This window comes from Aulonocara stuartgranti (genome assembly GCF_965226115.1).
Source record: "Aulonocara stuartgranti genome assembly, chromosome: 17".
Classification (NCBI taxonomy): Eukaryota; Metazoa; Chordata; class Actinopteri; order Cichliformes; family Cichlidae; genus Aulonocara; species Aulonocara stuartgranti.
Genome location: NC_138953.1, coordinates 17614100 through 17633769, shown reverse-complemented (window position 1 = coordinate 17633769; position 19670 = coordinate 17614100). Strand labels below are relative to the sequence as shown.

Sequence of the window (19670 nt, the reverse complement as noted above, 5' to 3'; positions counted from 1 at the left end):
TCCTCCACATCTGGACAGAGCCAGGGACCAAAGCAGAGACACATCTGGAGAGGAGAGGGGAGCCTCAGCAGGCTTACGTAAGACACCATCTGTCAGTCAGTCTGATCACAAACAGCTGCAGCCCCAAATCCCCCGACACTTCACAGACTTCATCTGTCCACAGCCTCGCCCGTCAGCTGCCTGCATTGGCCTGACCCCCCTCCTCCTGCTCCTGCTCCTCATCCTTCTCCTCATCATCACCCAGAAGGTCGCATTTGAACTCATGCATGAGTCTTTTTATCCCACTGGTGACGGCTGAATATTAATGTGCATTATGACTTTAAACGTCCCAGCAGTGCCGGCTAATGTGAACAGAAATCTAATTTGTTGATGCTCCGCAAAACACAGTAGAGTGATTATGTTAGCACAGCCACAGGTGTGTAATAACGTCCAACAGGTCATTAAATGTTCTCATTCCCTCGCACTGCAGCACAAATGCGCTCTTTTATGTCACTAAATCTCATCTAACCTTCTAAAACCTGCAGATATGTGCAGTCCTGCCACCGAGAGGTCAACAGCAATAATCTCAGAACCAGGTGTGTCAGACTCCGCCTCCAAACCTCATCTTTAGGCATTTTTTTTTAAATATTTATCTATGTATTTAGAAAGAGGGACAATACATAATAATTAACATTTTCACAAATGTAAATATGCCAGATTATAGCCTTCAGCTAATTTCCATCTGAAAACCCTCTGACAGGTTGGTGTTGCACACAAGTTAGTAAAGAACACACAGAGACAGTATTTACAGACCATTTATATAGAGAAACAGTTATCACATCATATTAGAACAAACAATGACAAAAACAAATGGACAACATAGCAAACAATAACAGAAACACATCAATTATATTGCACATGCCCTGATATTGCACTGACCCATTGCACCAATAACTGTTTCCCTTTTTGTAATTCTATTTCACGTCCAATATATAATCAAGATTAATTAGAAATGATCACATGCTTGTGTGTCCATCAGCCACCCTTTTAAATGACTCCTAAAAATAGAGGGAGACTTGTGCTTTCCCTCACTGGCAGTGGAAGACTATTCCAGAAGCTCCCTGATATGACAGAGCATTCTGTGAAAAGGTGGTCCCTCTAAATGCCAATTCACAATCACCTCTCACCGTGGCTTAAGTCAATCAAGACCCAGTAATACTGCTAGACTTTTGTTTAATAAGATCACTCATTGGTGGAGGCGCCAGACCACCTTATAGATTAGACAGGCAGATTTAAATATTTTGAAATTAATAAAATGTAAAAGCTTGTATCTATCTAGAATTTGACATTGGTGGTATGACAAAGGTTTCTTGTCTAATATGTTCATCCTGGGTTTCAGAACAGCTCCTGCAGGAAGCATGGTAAACTTTTCTAATTCCTGCTGAGGTCTTGTTGTTTTTCAGGTAACTGATGTTCATTGGCTCGCTAAGTGTGACTCACAGCTGATAAACACAGGCCTGTGTCATCTGCACATGGAGAAAGGGGGCGGGCTCACAGGTGAACAGCAGGTCACAGTGGCACTGCTGAAAGCCAGCACTGGAGCCGGTTCAGTCTCACGGTGGGAGGTGAAGCTGAAGGTTGGGTATCATGTGCTGGAGCGCCATCTCCAGCAGCTGATGGAAGCTTTGCTCTAACGTGCTGGGTTTCGTGTGTGACACTCAGGTCCTCCATCACACAGAGACAACAGCATTTCACTTTAAACTCTTACATAACGCTGCTGGAGACCATGTTCTGATCTGCAGCTAACGTCTCCCTGAGAGACTTTTCTATTCACCACAAAAACAGTTAGTTAACGATGTACGTCTTTACCTCCTAACAACAAACATCTGAGCTGTCAGTTTTTTTCAATTCAGCCACAGCTCACTGTGGAGTCAAACTGGTGTGTCTTTTATCACACCAGTTCAGGTTTGAGGAAAGGCGTGTGTATTATTCACACACCTGAACCCTGAGCTGTTTCTCTTCATGTTTTACTATCCACAGTCCTGACTGCACAAGTGAGAAAACAGTGTGGTCATCACCCTGCAGCAGCCTGACACACAGACGCACACTGACATCATCACGAAATGCGACAGCAAAAAACCTGTGAGACAAACATATTTTACCACATGACACACATCCATCCATCCATCTGTCATCATCCACCCACCCATCATCCATCCATCATCATTCATCCATCCATCCATTATCCATCCATCATCATCCATCCATCATCATTGATCCATCCACCCATTATCCATCCATCATCATCCATCCATCATCCATCCATCATCATCCATCCATCATCATTCATCCATCCACCGATCATCCATCCACCCATCATCCATCCACCCATCATCCATCCATCATCATCCATCCATTATCCATGCGTCATCCATCCACCCATCATCCATCCACCCATCATCCATCCATCATCATTCATCCATCCATCAACATCCATCCATTCAGCCATCCATCATCCATCCACCCATCATCCATCCATCCATTATCCATCCATTATCCATGCATCATCCATCCATCCACCCATCATCCACCCATCATCCATCCACCCGTCATCATCCATTCAGCCATCCATCATCCATCCACCATCATCCATCCATCCATCATCATCCATCATCATCCATCATCATTAATCCATCCATCCATCATCATCCATCCATTCAGCCATCCATCATCCATCCATCATCCACCCATCATCCATCCACCTATCATCCATCCATCATCCACCCATCATCCATCCATCATCATCCATCCATCCATTATCCATGCATCATCCATCCATCATCCATCTACCATCATCCATCCATCCGTCATCATCCATTCAGCCATCCATCATCCATCCATCATCCATCCATCCGTCATCATCCATTCAGCCATCCGTCATCCATCCATCATCCACCCATCATCCATCCATCATCCATCCATCATCCATCCACCCATCATCCATCCATCCGTCTTCATCCATTCAGCCACCCATCATCCATCCATCCGTCATCATCCATTCAGCCATCCATCATCCATCCATCCATCATCCATCCACCCATCATCCACCCATCATCATCCATCCATTATTCATGCATCATCCATCCATCTACCCATCATCCATCCATCCACCCATCATCCATCCATCTGTCATCATCCATTCAGCCATCCATCATCCATCCACCCATCATCCATCCATCATCATCCATCCATCCATTCAGCCATCCATCATCCATCCATCATGCCTCCCATCATCCATCCAGCCATCATCCATCCATCATCCACCCATCATCCATCCACCCATCATCATCCAGCCATTATCCATGCATCATCCATCCATCATCCATCCACCCATCATCCATCCATCCGTCATCATCCATTCAGCCGTCCATCATCCATCCATCATCCACCCATCATCCATCCACCCATCATCATCCATCCATTATCCATGCATCATCCATCCATCATCCATCCACCCATCATCCATCCATCCGTCATCATCCATTCAGCCATCCATCGTCCATCCATTCAGCCATCATCCATCCACCCATCATCCATCCATCATCCATCCATCATCATCCATCCATCATCCATCCATCATCATTCATCCATCCATCCATCATCCATCCATCACCATCCATCCATTCAGCCATCCATCATCCATCCACCCATCATCCATCCATCATCCATCCACCCATCATCCACCCCCACCCATCATCATCCATCCATTATCCATGCATCATCCATCCATCCACCCATCATCCATCCATCCGTCATCATCCATTCAGCCATCCATCATCCATCCACCCATCATCCATCCATCCATCATCATCCATCATGCATCCATCATCATTCATCCATCCATCATCATCCATCCATTCAGCCATCCATCATCCATCCATCATCCACCCATCATCCATCCACCTATCATCAATCCATCATCCACCCATCATCCATCCATCATCATCCACCCATCATCCATCCACCATCATCCATCCATCCGTCATCATCCATTCAGCCATCCATCATCCATCCGTCATCCATCCTTTATCCATCCACCCATCATCCATCCATCATCCACCCATCCTCATCCATCCATTATCCATACATCATCCATCCATCATCCATCCATCCGTCATCATCCATTCAGCCATCCATCATCCATCCACCCATCATCATCCATCCATTCAGCCATCCATCATCCATCCATCATCCACCCATCATCATCCATCCATTATCCATGCATCATCCGTCCATCATCCATCCATCATCCATCCATCCGTCATCATCCATTCAGCCATCCGTCATCTATCCATCATCCACCCATCATCCATCCATCATCCACCCATCATCCATCCATCCATCCATCATCATCCATCCATTATCCATGCATCATCCATCCATCATCCATCCATCCATCATCCATCCATCCGTCATCATCCATTCAGCCATCCATCATCCATCATCCACCCATCATCATCCATCCATTATCCATGCATCATCCATCCATCATCCATTCATAATCATCCATCCATCCGTCATCATCCATTCAGCCACCCATCATCCATCCATCCGTCATCATCCATTCAGCCATCCATCATCCATCCATCCATCCATCATCCATCCACCCATCATCCATCCATCATCCATCCACCCATCATCCACCCATCATCATCCATCCATTATTCATGCATCCATCCATCCATCTACCCATCATCCATCCATCCACCCATCATCCATCCATCCGTAATCATCCATTCAGCCATCCATCATCCATCCACCCATCATCCATCCATCATCATCCATCATCCATCCATCATCATTCATCCATCCATCCATCATCATCCATCCATCCATTATCCATGCATCATCCATTCATCATCCATCCACCCATCATCCATCCATCCGTCATCATCCATTCAGCCATCCATCATCCATCCATCATCTACCCATCATCCATCCACCCATCATCATCCATCCATTATCCATGCATCATCCATCCATCCATCATCCACCCATCATCCATCCACCCATCATCATCCATCCATTATCCATGCATCATCCATCCATCATCCATTCACTCATCATCCATCCATCCGTCATCATCCATTCAGCCATCCATCATCCATCCACCCATCATCCATCCACCCATCATCATTCATCCATCCATCAGAGCTGCTTGGCCTCTGTGGTAGTTGGGATTTTAGCGTAAGAGAAACGATTCATGAATGATCGAATGATTAGTAGTTCTGCTTGTTTCGTTTCAGGATCTCACCTCAGTATATGGCTGAGATAAGCAAAACTCACTGAGGAGTTCAAACTGAAGTAAATCTGAAACATCAGAGTCAGGGCAGAGAAAATCCACTTCACATGTGAAACAACTGGCTTCAGCAGGTCCACATCAGCTGTTTGCTTTGAGAATCATTTGTTTTTGCGTCATCACAGAATTAATCCAGAAACAGCGAGCACACTTGAAACAGCTGATTAAAGCAAGCTGCTCTGTGTGTGGTGGTGAACTCACTAATCAGTTCTGTGCGTCTGTAATGTGCGACGCTGATTAGTAAGCAGGTCCAAACGAGCAGGAAGATCAATAGCAGGCAGACCAGAGCGGCTGACAGGAACAACATTTACAAACGAGCAGCAGCCAAGCAAAGACGGCAGCGAGGACGGGTCATTACAGTGGCCAATGAGCTGGAACTAAAATACGTGGTGAGCTGAGAGAGAGAAGGAGGAGGAAGTTTGAAACTGTATGTAGCATGTACAGAGGCCCTGTTGGGACATCTCAGGAGCAACACATTACACAGGAAGAGGTGTCTTCTTCTTTGGCTCAAGGTTTCAAAGAGATCTCTGTGTGTCATCGGAGGTAAACCAAAAAAGTTCTCTTTTTAAAGCGAGCCCAGATCAAAGTCTCTCAATAACAAAAAGATTCTTTTTTAACATAAGTTTAAATCAAATCTGTCAAACTTTCTCCTGTTCTCTGCTGACACTCTCAGCCATCTGGATTTTATGGGACTATTTTTCATTCGGTCTGGCTGAATAGCCGATCTGAGTAACGAGCCGGGGGTGGCCGATCCGAGCTCAGCGGAGGAGTTTCCCGGGACAGCGCTCATTTTTCCAGCCTCGCTGAGGCTCGTTGGCGAGGGAATGATCCCTTCACCCGCTCCCTCCATCCTTCACCTCGCAGACAGACTGGGCAGAGAAGTCGGACGTTTTCTCTCTCCATCATCCTCTGCCTCACCTCTTCGTCATCCTCCTCTGCCTTCCTCAGATGGGATACAGCTGTGACTCCATCAGTACATCCATCTTCCTCTCAGAGACAGAAGCAAGGGGAAAAGGTCAGAACCAGAACAAAACATCATATTTTATAAACCCACTGCATGTTCAGCCTGGCAGACTTTAATCTACTCACTAACAGTAACTCCACCTGAGGAAGAAACTTGGAGATCTGCTGATGTTAGAGCACAGAAGAAAGGTGAGGTACTCTGGGAAACATACTCCAGGAGACTGAAACCTGAAGACATTGGTGAAGCTAATAGCCAGAGAGCCATCTGATCTTTATCAGAGTCCAGGATTCCCTTCAGTTCCAGGACTTCAGCTCTACAGAGGTCCAATCAGAGTGTCAGATCACTGCGATGAAGGTGACACCTACATGTGTCTTTGTTTCATTCCGAATTATCTGCTGATTAAACAGGCGTGATCAGACCGTGTTCACTACAGCACACCTGTTTTCCACATGTAAACAGTGCTGCCGATGTCTCACAGCAGCTGGACCACCACCCGAAGTTTTCCCAGCCTGGTGGATCTGACACTAAATGAGCACAGAGACAAGCAACACAACCAACGCCATAAAAATACATGGAGTTGAGTCAGCAACAAGTCAAACAGCTGCTGCTCCCCTGCAACAAGGTTCAGAATCAGAATCAGAAAGGGTTTTATTGCCAAATGTTGAGCAGGTTTACAACATTAGGAAATTGCTGCAGTACTTAGTGCAAAACATACTGTCACACAACCAGTGTTGGGGAGTAACGGAATACATGTACCGCCGTTACGTATTTAAAATACAAAATATGAGTAACTGTATTCCGTTACAGTTACCGTTTAAACAGGTGGTATTCAGAATACAGTTACTTTGTTGAAATAAATGGAATACACTGGGGTACTTTCCTGTTTCATTTTGTCGCGGGTCAGGACTGTTTGGGTTTTGTTTGACAGCTATGTTCTGTTGTTCCAGGCGGCAGCGTTACGGTTGCCATGGTTACAGGGCAACGCTCTCTCTCTCTCTCTGCGACTGCGTGTTTCCTGGGTGAGAGAGCGCCTTTTCGTTGTTGTTGTTGTTGTTGTGCTAAGCTAACAGGCAGAATGCTACAAGCATAGCTCTAAAGAATGTAGCATCATGGGCAGTGTAGTCCGTGTTTCAGGGAGAATGGACTGCCATACACATTATGGGTCTGTGAGCGCGAGGAGGGAGAAAAAGGGGAGCGGAAAGGTACGAGTTGTCATCGAGCAAAAACGGGAGCTGGAAGCATGTAAATATAATAATAACCACTTCAGCCAAGAAGAGTGCCTGACGAGCCCAGTTGTAAGTAAGCTATTAAGACTCGACTGTACACTGTGTTCGTGTTTTCCTCCGAAAACAATAAGTTCTGTTGGAGCAGCCTTTCAACGCCTCTCTCTGTCTCTCGCAAGAAAAGTTGACCCACACAACAAAGTAAAGCTATTTTTCGGCTACGAGCTGACAGGGACCCCGCCGTATTAGTCAGAGGTCCCTTTACTACAGTTCGGAGTCGCGGACCTTCAGTAATAGTAATAAATCACACAGCAATAGTACATTCACGTTGTTGTAAAAAGAATGATAATATATTAAGTAATCCAAAGTATTCAGAATACGTTACTGTCATTGAGTAACGTAACGGAATACGTTACAGAATACATTTTGAGGCATGTATTCTGTATTCTGTAATGGAATACATTTTAAAAGTAACCTTCCCAACACTGCACACAACACTTAAATAAACATGAAAATTAAAATTAAAAGTACTAAGCAGGTAGATATATACATGAATGCAGGTGGTGATCAGTGTAAAAATGGAATGATGCAGTGAACACTGTATAGGGTCAGGTTAAACACATTTCTAGATCCTGGGGGTCTGGACCTGGATTAGGCTTTCACACTCCCAGCAGCATAGCAGGAGTCTGTTGGTCTTTTGATATATTGTACATTAAAGTACAATGAATTTAAATATTACTGCTCACCTGTGAATAAATGCATCATATGAGAGTCACTGATATGGCTTTGAACCATTTTGTGCTCTGTGATCTGAGATCCCATCACGGCTTAGTTGCAGCACAGTCTGAAAGTCACAGACTTCTGTCTGAGGGCAGCCCGGGTTTACTTTCATCCACCTGGGCAACACAACATCCCTTGAGAAACCTCATGCTCTTATTTTGAAAGTTGAATTGCTGCTAACCAGTTTCCTGCAGATAAACTGATGTGAGACTCCTCCTCCGTGGTGGAGGTGGTTCAGTTTTACTTTTAGTACTCTGGGGCTGGATTGAGAGATACCTGCACAACTCCTGCTGCACCTGTGTTTCTGAGAGAGTACGCCGCGAGGTCAGCAGCAACAACGGCACCTCTGAGCCAATTGAGTCACACCTTTACCCAATCCTGACAGGTGTCAAAAACAGAGGGTTCTAACGCCTGAGAGACTCACTGTGGTTTGATGAGCTTGTGGTGGTTTCATGATCCATCAGCGCTGCTCCTAGTGGATTGTGGAAGCTAAAAGGGAGGGAGGGAGGGGACCGGTGAGCCGTGCTGTCGTCCAATCTCACAGCTGCTGGCTGCGAGTTGGAAACTGGGGTGAAAACGGGGAGCAGGTTTAACTCTGATGGGTTTTTCCAGCCAATCAGTATGCTTGACAGGAGAGTCGTGACCTCAGCATTCTCATATTCATCTGCACGCGGTCAGTTTGAGCCATTCAAGACAGCTGATGAATGAGACTGCAGTGAAGATGTGAAACACACACACAATAAAACAGCAATTTGTTCACTGAGATCACATTTCTGGATTTCTTCTGTTTTTATTCCTTCTGGCAAAAGTATCGATTTAGATTTAGAAATACATTTCCCATAATGCTTTTATGTCATCTGAGTTCTTCCAGTTGATTTCAGAGCTTAGAGTAACTGTGTGTTACTGCTGGGCTTCATATCTGTTCTCTATCAGTGCAGGCTTCATGTTCACTCTGTTTCTTCTAGACTTTAAGGTGCAGGTCGAAGAGGCAGAGGTGCAGATTATCTGATTGGATTATACTCTGGAGACACTTCACCATCTGTATGCTTGTGCTTCACACTTCCAGTGTAAGGACCAAGCCTTCACACAGTTGTTTTCCCGTTTCCCTCGTTTACTTCCTGTCTTATTTTGAAGGGTTTTGGTGTTTGGTGGTGTTTTTATGTCTTCTTCCTGTTCTGGTTTTTGGCTGTGACTGAGTTCACCTCTTCCTTGTTATCCTCCCTGTGCTGTTTGTATTGCAACCACACACAAAAACTACCAGCCTGAGCGTAACTGGAAGCAAACCAGCGTAAACAACATGAAACCAAATCAGAGGACATCATGAATTAATCTGAGCAGTTCAGAAAACCCTTGGTATGATTTTCAGCCTCCTGATTGGCTCATTATGAGCTGCTGGTTCACTGGCATCACTACATTAATATTTGAAAACCTGCAGAAGAAGAAGAGACTGAAACTTTGAAGTCAAAGATCAATATTTAAACCCAAAAAACATAAAATACTTCAGTTAAACCACTGATCCCATCCATGCTCTCATCCAATGGGAATTAAAATAACAGGACTGACGTCCAATGGCATGCCACGCGGTGCACTCTCACCCTGCACAGACTTCTTAACTGAAACTTTTGTTTTAAGTCCATTTACATAACTGTTCCAGCAGTAATCAGAGTACAGCGGGTAGACCATTGGTGTAACCTTTGAGGAGGAGGAGAGTGCTGATCTTCACTCCACTCACTTGCTGAGATTCACACCTCCTCATTTACTCAAGCCGCCGCTCGCTGCGCTGTCTCTTCATCCATGGCAGGTGTTTGGAGGTCAGAGGTGCAGACTCCTCCTCCTGCTGTGGAACGTGTTCTAGATACTAGACTGTATATTTAAGATGGACATGATGTAACCCTTGGGTTTCTGGTGAATCAGCAGCAGCCTGTGTCACCATCCACCTGTCAGTCACAGAGGCCACGCCCATAACAATGCAGGCTGGGAGCCTCTGGTGGAAGTTAGAGGAACTGCAGCTGTTCAGGTTAACATGCTGTGAACTGTGAATGATTATTATTATAATGCTGATTAGATTTACCTGTGTGCTGACACCATTAGTTATCAGGTGATGTGCACACGGTGGTGTTTGTGGGGGTGGAGTCTCTGTGCTCACTCTTGCTGCAGGTGTGATGGAGCGCAGCAGGCAAATATGACTGCGACACATGGCTCAGCTTCACCTGCAGCTGAGTCCAGGATGTTCTGCTGCAGAGTCACACCTTCTTCTGACAGATGCTCTGTGTTATTAGCCAAAGACTGTATGTAAAGGATGGCTGTGGCCACAGCAGCATTACCTGTTAGTTTGTAGCTTTTCTGAGACATTTTGTGCTGGGTTAAGAATGGCGTGCAGCTGCTGGCATCTCAGTAATCTGTTGGTGCTCCAGTGGAAGAGATAAACGATGAAGAGGAGCGCAGTGCGATGGGGATGGGGTGTTGCTGGGAAACCGCTGCGTGCATTGTTTTCTCTGAGTTTATCAGAGGATTATTCTTCATAATCACATGTGGCCAGATGTTTTCCAGAAGTGTTCTTCCTGGGCCGTGACGACGTTTCTCCGCCAGTCTGCATCCTTTGTTGTCTCGTCTCTGTTGGGAAAGTAAAACAGTGGGACTCCCGAGCAGCATGTACACCTCTGAGGAGGAAAGACAAGGAGGAGGAGGGCGTCGTCTCCTGGATTAGAAATCCGGCTGCTTGAATTAGGAGTGTTAAATTTAGCTCCTGCTGCCCCGTCATCCTCCTCTCAGAGGCATTAATTACAGCTGTCCTCTCAGACTAATAATACTCACTAATGCTGCTGCAAGACGAAGAGGAGGCTTCCTGAGGCCCATCATCATCATCATCATTATTGCTTCTTAATAACATCACCTGCTGTTTTTGTAAATAAAGTTTTATTAAATCACAATAAAAAAATGGTTTCATGTGTGGAGGAAGAGTTACAAACACATGCATACACACACACGCACACACACATACTGAGGGCCCTGAAATCAGATCTGTGTGCAGAGGAAATCTCATCATGTTTCCATCTGCAGATATGATTTGTGATGGTCAGAGTTCAGACAGCGGTGTGCTGTCACGGCACACGGCAGCATGGCTCCGCACACTGCTTGTTTTGTTTCATGCCCAGGTAACCAACATTTGAGTTCAGGTGGAACCAAGAAAACCACTTTCTTATGTGTCCTTCACATGGCTTTGATTGTCTGCACGAGGGCTTTTATTCTGGCTCGATACTCTTCCTGCCCTCCTCACCTGCTGGTGGATTGGAGTGTGGTCTGGAGCAGGAATTTCAGGCTCAGAGGAGAGCAGAGACCTCCCTCAGTGCACTTCCTGCTCCACAGGGGGCGTTCTCAAGGGGCAGACTTGCTCACGGGTCGTGTCCAAATTCATACTAATGCTTCCTCAGGAGGATGCAGTCCAGGAATTTGGACACGACCATTGTGTTCGCACTGAGCACCAGAAGAGTGAGATGAGGAAGAGTGCAAACATTCATGACAGTATTATGACTTCTCAGTTTTATTTTTTCTAAAAGATTATCCAAACAGCTTGTGATCCTTTTTACTGATTACTTAATTCATTAAGTATTTTGGTTTTTGGTTTTGTTTTGTTGCTTAGGATTCTTTAACCTTTAATCCTACACCAGTCGTGTAGCACAGGGTTTTTATTTAACTTGTTATCATGTATAAACAAAAATAAAACAGGGGCTTTAAATATTCTGTGATATTACAAAATAAGTCCAATGAATGAATATGGCTTTAGCCTGATATTTGCAGATATAAATATGAAATATGGAGTCCAAATTCTCACTATTTGACTTGGCTTTGCTCTTGCGCTGTTTTGCGCATGCCAAATCATCTGTATTTCTTATAAACAGATCGCAAGGTGCAGGCAGCAGCTCGCCCAGTTTCTTTAAACCAATGACTGGAGAAGTTTTCTACAGTTTTACAGAAAACTGTAGAAAACTGTAGATGTTTTCTACAGTCATTGCTTTAAACTGCAACGCTGTCATCTAGCGGTCGGCAGCCTGTATCACACCATAGCGCCGCCAGGGGGCAGCACGCGGAGCTGCTACACAGACCAGAGCAGCGAAGAAGAAATTTAACGCGGGTACTTTGAGTGTTGTGCTAACGGCTACAAACAGTTAGCCCCGGTGTAGCTCGGCTCAGGTTTTTCGGTAAGTTTCTCTCTGATTTTACTCCTTAAACACCGTCGCTGCTTCATGTTACCGACACCTGCTTATTCTCAGGTATTTCTCTTATTTAAAAAAATAACCAAGCTGAGCAGGTAAATGAGCCAAGTGTTCAAGCTTTGACAGCTGCAGTCGCTTAGACGCTCCGCCACATTGCGTTGATAAATCTGACATTTCTGTGTTTCATTCGGATTGATGTAAACATCGATCTCACAGAGGATTAATTAACACGGTTTACTAAACAGTGGAATGTCCCGGTATATTCGGCGTTAGATTAGGAATAAGTTAATTTGTTAAGTTTATCTTTTAATCACAGGTTTAGCTACAGCGATTAAAATAAATCACATTTTTGAACGTACTTTGCTTTAATTTCGTTCTCTCTGATTTCAGTATTTGCCGCTTTAGCTCGTAGCAATTATCACGCTATTTAATATAATTCACAGCAGCGATAACACAGTTTTGTTTGATTTTGAGGACAGGTGAATGCAAAGAGTTCACCATGAAAACTGATAATCGATACTTAAATCGATATGTACAGTCCAGCTGTAGCTGTGCGCTCTGATCGACATTACAGGCTTTTATGAATCTACTATTATATCAAATTTGGACTGAATGAAAGTAATCTTTGCTTGAGTTTTAAATGAGAAAGCGTTCCATCTGCAACTCAGAGCACTGCAGAGAAACGAGCTGCTTAAAGACCGAGTGATGTTTGAGACCCCGCAGGATTCACAGCCTGTTCTGGTTCTACCTGTTTCAGGTGAGATGGAGTCCACAGAGAGCCGATATGCTCACCTGCTCCAGCCGATCCGAGAGCTCACAAAGAACTGGGAGATCGACCTGGCGTCAGAGCTAAACGACTACTTAGATGAGGTAATTTATTTATACCACAGAGGCTCTTACTTTGATAGCTTTCGTCCTCCATACAAACTGACACGAGACAGCAATATCCTTCTGCATCAAACATGTGGTCCGTGCCCCAGAACAGGCTCACCTACAGGGTCAGTCTGGCTCCCTGGGTGTCTTTGTAAAGAGTAAAAGCAGCACGGAGAAGGTGTCAGTTTTAGCAGTAAGCTCTGCAGTACTTCTAATGCAGACAGAAGAAGACAGAGCTGTAATTAGAAGGTAACAACTGCATTTCAGACAAATTGCTCTGGGTCAGTTTATTGTTCAGGTCATTCACAAAGGACTGGTCTGGCAGCTTCAGGTGATCCACAGAGACACAAACGTGAATCCAGGTGGGATTTCAGTCAGTCACAGCCTGATGGAATGAAGCTGAGCTCCGCCCAGTAACATCTGTCTGTGTGTCTGCAGCTGGATGACATGTGTATCACCTTCGATGGTGGGAAAACCAGGCTGAACTTCGCAGAGGCTGCGCTGCTCATCCAGGGCTCCGCCTGCATCTACAGCAAGAAGGTGAGCCACACACAAGTCACATGACCTCGGCCAGTCTGTGATGGAGTCATGTGACGGCATCTGCGTCTGTTTCAGGTGGAGCTGTTGCACAGCCTGGTGTTCCAGACTCTGGAGTACATCAACGACAAGAACAAGAAGTAGGCGTGACTCCGCCCACATGCTGGTTTGATTTCCTGCTGCAGGTTCACACATTATCTTTGTGCTCTCCCGACAGACGCAACAAGCAGGCAACAGAGTCTCAGGAGGGTGATGGCAGAGCAGTGAACAGTCATGATGCTGACAACTTGGAGGAGGTAAAAAAATTAAAAAAAAAAGACCAGGCAGCTTTTATTAAAGGTGGTTCTTTACCTGAGAGCAAACTTCCAGAGTCACATTTTGTCCCTGATTTGATTTTCAGCTTTCATGATGCTTCATTCATTTAAACACACTGGCGATAAAGTGCTTTGAGAGCTGGATGTTAGACTCAAAAATAAACCACACCAAGGAAAAGAAGTATAAAATGTTTCTGTTCTAAAAATTCAAAACTGATATCTGACATTTTTATAGACTTCAAAGAAAGTCTATGAAACATGTTTTCAGAGGGGATTTAAAGGAAGCACCTGACTCTATGAGCCTGATGTTATTAGCCAGCTTGCTCCAGAGCCAAGGCCTTCTTTAACCCTCAGAGGCTGCAGAGTGAGCCGAGCTGTAGAAATAGTTCGGTCCTGGAGCAGACAAGAAGTCAGGGTCAGCTGGAACTGAAGCATCTGAGGTCACTGAGTGTGAAGCTGTTTGGGTGAAAATGTGGCATCTGTGCTCAAGAATATAAACAGCAAGTTACAGGGGACCTGGAGCCAAGCCTGAGGTACCCCTCAGGTAACGTGAGTTAACAGGTCAGAATGAAAACAGGCACAGGGTTAAGGTTTTACTGTTACGCCATTCTCTAACAACACTCACAGGGCATTCTGGGGAACGTAGTCACTTCATTCAGTCACTGACCATATCATATTTAAAAAATTAGAACCTTAAATTTAAAACATTCTTTATCGTGATCATTAATTATTTTAATTATTTATTATTAATGATCTAGATTTTTCAGATTCAACCTTTTAATCGTAAAAAATAAAATAAATTTTGACCTCAGATTTTCACAGAAATTCTTTTTAAATCTGTATCGTGTCATTTTTGCCTTTTTATTTTTACTCCTTTTTTGTAACTCTTTATCCTGTCAAAGTCAGGTGTGCTCGGGTGTAAATGAGTAACATCATTTGTGTCCTTCAGTTTTCTGCGTTGGACCTGGAAGTGTCGGACCGATCTGAGAGGTCTGACTCCAACACGGTGAGTTTGATTCTCTGAGGTCAGTTTACCTGCAGCTCGTTCTGGCCTCTGACCTCTGCTTGTGACCTCTGACCTATGCAGACTGTGGACGTGCCGCCTCTTCCTCCGGAGTCTTTGATTGCACCTGAAACCCAAGAGAAAAAGAAACTGCCCCTCATCAGGTCAGTGATCTCGCACAGCAACTAAATGAGAGCTAAGCCTCGCTCCCCGATGATGAGGTCTCACCTGGTTCTATGCCTGTGTGTCAGTGTGAAAGGTGAGATCCTGTGCAGTCAGAAGGACTTCAGGATCAACCTGTTCGTCCCAGGTGAGGGCGACATGATCCTGCTCACATTCAGATCAGTTGCTTCCACTTCCCTGCCTCACAGTGACTTCGCTCAACTAGAGACCCAGCCCCCAGGTACACCTCACCTCACCTGTTCAGTCCTTCATGACACATTTCCTCCCGCTTTGCTCCCCTTTTTTTTTCTTCTTGACTTTCACTACTTTGGTTTCTGATTTTTTTTTTACTTTTGACCTTCATGGCTCAGATGCTGTGGTTCCAGTGGATGTTGAAATGGGCAGAGCTGATGCTGAGGAGGGTGGAGGCGATGCAGCAGACGATTTCCTCCCCTTAGAGTTGGACAACATGGAGCAGGAGGAGGAGCATGTGGACAGATTGCAGGTGGAGGAGATTTCACTTGTTAGAATCACAGAACAGTTTCAGCCACCACCTCTTCATCTTCTTCTTCTCCTTGTGTAACTTCGGTGTCGTTGGTGTGTTTCAGGCTCCGAGTGATGGTCGAATGATCCGAGAGAGGCAACATATGGAAGCCAACAAACCGAGGAGAGAGGAGCCGATTCCTCCTGCTGTACGTTAATCTGCTTTAATCCCCCAGATTGCAGCTCAGTGTTCGCCACAGGAGCGTTTATTTTCCCCTAGTCAAAAATCTCACACACTTAAAGCACAACAGTACTTTTATTTTGAAAAAAATAGTTTTCATAAAGCTCCGGTTCCTCATTTTGTTTTCTAACTAGATTCATTAAATTTGACCTTTTTACTAGAGCTTCATTATGAAACATCTTTTTTTTTTTTTTTTTTTTTTCTTCAGGTGAATGTTTGGGCGTTCCATGACCCATACGCCATGCTTGAGGAGGACAAACCACTGAAACCAGGTAACTATGGGGACCGCGTGGCATGTTTCAGTATTCAGTCTGCAGGTGCTTACAGAGTTTTGTGTCTTCTGCAGGGAAGTGCTACAGAGTTCCCGACGGGCTGGACGACTGCGGGAAGAGGAAAAGGAAACGAGCCGCTTTCCTTCGGGACTTCAGGAGCTGGTTCAGAGGAACCTGTAAGAACAAACTGCTTGGAGCACTCATGTTCTTCCTGTGGACCCATTATCTGTTAACATGTCACTTCCTTTTTGTGGTTGTTTGTTTCAGTTGACCCTCCAGAGCACAAGTTGAAAAATGGACCCACATTTACAGGTAACAATAGGCTGAAAACTTTTCTGTGTCCAGAAAAAGACTTTTAATCTGAAGAGTTGAATTTATACTTCCTGTTAAATGAAGCTAAGACTTCCTGTTTTTCAGACCTCAACTACATCTACCTGAGCACGATCAAAGACAAACTCAAAAATCAGAAGAGGATGAACAGAAGAGCCGTAAGACGCACACACCATCATCCATGCTGACATCACAGTGATGTCAGCAGTGACATCAGCTGCGGTTCAGGTCGTTTTATCAGGGTCAGTGTTATTGTCAGATTATGACTCATTACTATCACATTTGTTATGTCACTCAGGGAGTGATGATGTCTGACGAGGAGCTGAAGAGGACCTTCCTACAGCCAGAGGGGGTGGGGCCTGGTCAACTGGGGGAGGAGCCTGTGGAAGAGTTGAGACAGCACCTGCTGGGTAACAGTCTTAGTGCTGGTCTGAGTTCAGGGTCATAAAAGCTGTTTGAGTGTGTTTGCGTTAAAGCCTGATATGTCTGTCTGAAGGTGGGGATGATGACGCCTCGGACAACGAGCACGACGCCTTTCCCGATGACGTCCCAGCCGAGTTTCTGGGTGGCCCGGAGCACATTTCACCTGGTAAAATGCTTCAGATTCAGACTGAAACTGATCGATCAGTTCAATCAGTTCAGTATCGATACAGGAACAGTGGAACGTGTGTAATGATCTGATGCTGTTTGTGTCCGCAGAAGCTCACCGAGATGAACTGAGTTACGAGGATCTGGTGAAGCTGCGAGTGGTCAGTGATCAATATTATTATCTTCAGTAATGTTCAGTACATTCTGATCAATCATACTTGGAGCCTGTAAGGTTTGTTCCTACTGCTAGAAGCTACCCATGATCAGAAAAATCAAACTACTTATAACTCCGTCATGAAGAAGGTGAAGCTTTTATTTTGAATAGCAGGAAGTTGATTAACCCTTTGTGTGTGGGATTTAGGAGCAGCTAGTGGTAAACAGTCGTGGTTACACTCAGGAGACAGCACTGTCTCGGAGGGTCAAAGACTGGGAGGAGAAGATCCGCCCTGAGTTGGCACTGCAGGTAAAACCTGCTGAGCCCCATCCAGTAACTTAACCCAACTTCTGACTCAAACCCCTTCTGACTCTAAACCCCGCCTCTCCATTTTCCAGGAGGAACGCCCAGCATTTGACATCCATGATTACGGAGACCGCATCGTGAGAGCGCTGAGCGGCGTTGGATGCCGCAGAACGTTTGCAGCCATCGTTCATGGTCTAGACAACTTTGAAGCCTCAAAGTACCTGCTGGCCTCCCTGCAGCTGGTAAAACATCTGCACAGACATCAGCGATCAACCAATAACAGCGCAGAGATCACACACATCAGACCACACTTACTTTAATGATCTGAGCACACTCAAATCCAAAGGAGGCATTTTGCGCGTTTTGTGACTAGTTTGGCCCAAACAGTGAACGTCACCTGTTCCAGTCAGGGATGTCATCAAATGATGATGAATTCTCTAAAAAGCATAAACGATAAACTGCAGCATTGATACGTTAATCTGGTGTCATAGTTACGGCTCTGCACACACAGTTCGGTACAAGGATGAGCGCAGCGCTGCAGGTGTTTAACATTCTGTTGCTGAATGTTTCCTGATGAGGTCATCCCATTGAACTGAATAAAACAACATGTTTGGTCCAATTAGTGTCAGGAGCTTTTACCATGGGACCACACAAAATATCCAGGCTTTATACAGAAGTAGATGATGTCACCATGTCCATCTTTTATATACAGTCTCTGTTTAGACCCACTATAGCATTCGCACTGGGTATCGTCACTGATTTCTATAACTGATTGGATTCAATTTGATTTAGACTCAGAAATATTTTAATTCTGATCTTTTATCAGTATATATACATATTTATGCATATTTATATCTATGCATTAAAAACAAAGCTAAGACTTGTGAGAATTCATCAGAGGTGGTCTCTGAATACACAGAGAGGCAGCTGTGCAGGAAGTGTGGTTTTTATTGTCCTGGGCACAAAAGAGGGAATTCATGACAATGTTTTTCAAACATAGAGCATAGTTTGGATCTTCTTTTGCTGCCGGTTCAATGAATTTTGGTCAGAGTGACGAAACCTGCAGCTTCAGAACTTGTGAGATATCAGCTTTCAGCAACGACAGCATGTCCGCATGTGCCGTTTACCTGCTCTCATTTGCTTTTTTAACTGTTTGGCAGTGGTTGAAATAGTTTTGTGAGCTTTAACCTGAGATTCTGGTGTTTCTGGCAAAATACATTTATATTTAAAAATCGATTCAGGAATTAATGGATTGATACACTATTCAAATTGAAATCGATTTAAATAGGATAATTGATTTATTTTTTTTTTAAACCTGCCCCTATCGTGCATAGCTGTGTTCATTCCAGTGAACAGCAAGGTGTGTGTTTAGGGGTTTTACTGTGAAAAAGGTAAGGACAGGAAACTGGATCAGTCTGGTGGTTTTATTTTGAAAATCCTCCATGACAGAAGTGGTGCTTTTATTTCTTTAAATCCTCTGAGCTGGTTAAAGACAGACGAGAGTCTGATGAGCTCGCTGATCAATAACAGAACAGCTGTCTGATCACTTTATTGATCAGTGACACCGTCAGAAGGTTGAAAGTCTGTTCTGATGAGTCTTCACTTCCTGTTGATGGATGGCTGCAGCTGATTGGTTGCTGATCATGACTCTCTACTTCCTGCAGGCAAACGACTACACGGTGGAGATCGACAGTTGTGCCGGTTTGGAGGGAAGTTTGGACACAATGGCTCTGACTCTACTGAGCACGCACAGAGCGACGGACAGATTTGCCACGCTGAAGGCCTGAATGCAGCACAAGCCGCTCTGACATCATCATGTAACGTTTAATCGATGATCAATGTTATTGAATTTTTGTAATAAAATGTTTGTCACTGTCTGCACTCTCTG

General features: G+C 44.7%; 2 protein-coding genes and 1 long non-coding RNA gene across 4 annotated transcripts in view; 2 read left to right on the top strand and 1 right to left on the bottom strand.

The window, feature by feature from the left end:
* LOC309691790 overlaps positions 1-19670 on the bottom strand; it is a 301080-nt gene that overhangs the window by 239176 nt on the left and 42234 nt on the right. The gene's annotated exons all lie outside the window — the stretch shown is intronic.
* LOC309691771 (uncharacterized protein) lies at positions 1801-12257 on the top strand. 2 transcript variants are annotated; one of them, XM_082509708.1, is made up of 2 exons: positions 1801-7597; positions 8535-8790. In XM_082509708.1, the coding sequence occupies exon 1, from the start codon at positions 2539-2541 to the stop codon at positions 5248-5250; it is 2712 nt and encodes a 903-aa protein (XP_082365834.1). In that variant the 5' UTR covers positions 1801-2538; the 3' UTR covers positions 5251-7597; positions 8535-8790. The 2 variants fall into 2 exon arrangements, with proteins under 2 accessions (XP_082365834.1, XP_082365833.1); XM_082509707.1 differs by lacking the exon at positions 8535-8790 and adding an exon at positions 9271-12257 and having other exon boundaries at positions 1822-7597.
* ncaph2 (non-SMC condensin II complex, subunit H2) lies at positions 12416-19659 on the top strand. Its single transcript, XM_082509710.1, has 20 exons — positions 12416-12504; positions 13277-13389; positions 13831-13932; positions 14008-14069; positions 14147-14225; positions 15193-15249; positions 15331-15410; positions 15498-15649; positions 15780-15913; positions 16017-16100; positions 16341-16404; positions 16479-16580; positions 16672-16716; positions 16822-16892; positions 17033-17144; positions 17231-17323; positions 17434-17483; positions 17684-17785; positions 17875-18024; positions 19447-19659. Exons 2-20 carry the CDS (start codon positions 13282-13284, stop codon positions 19567-19569), a joined length of 1770 nt encoding a protein of 589 aa, XP_082365836.1. The 5' UTR covers positions 12416-12504; positions 13277-13281; the 3' UTR covers positions 19570-19659.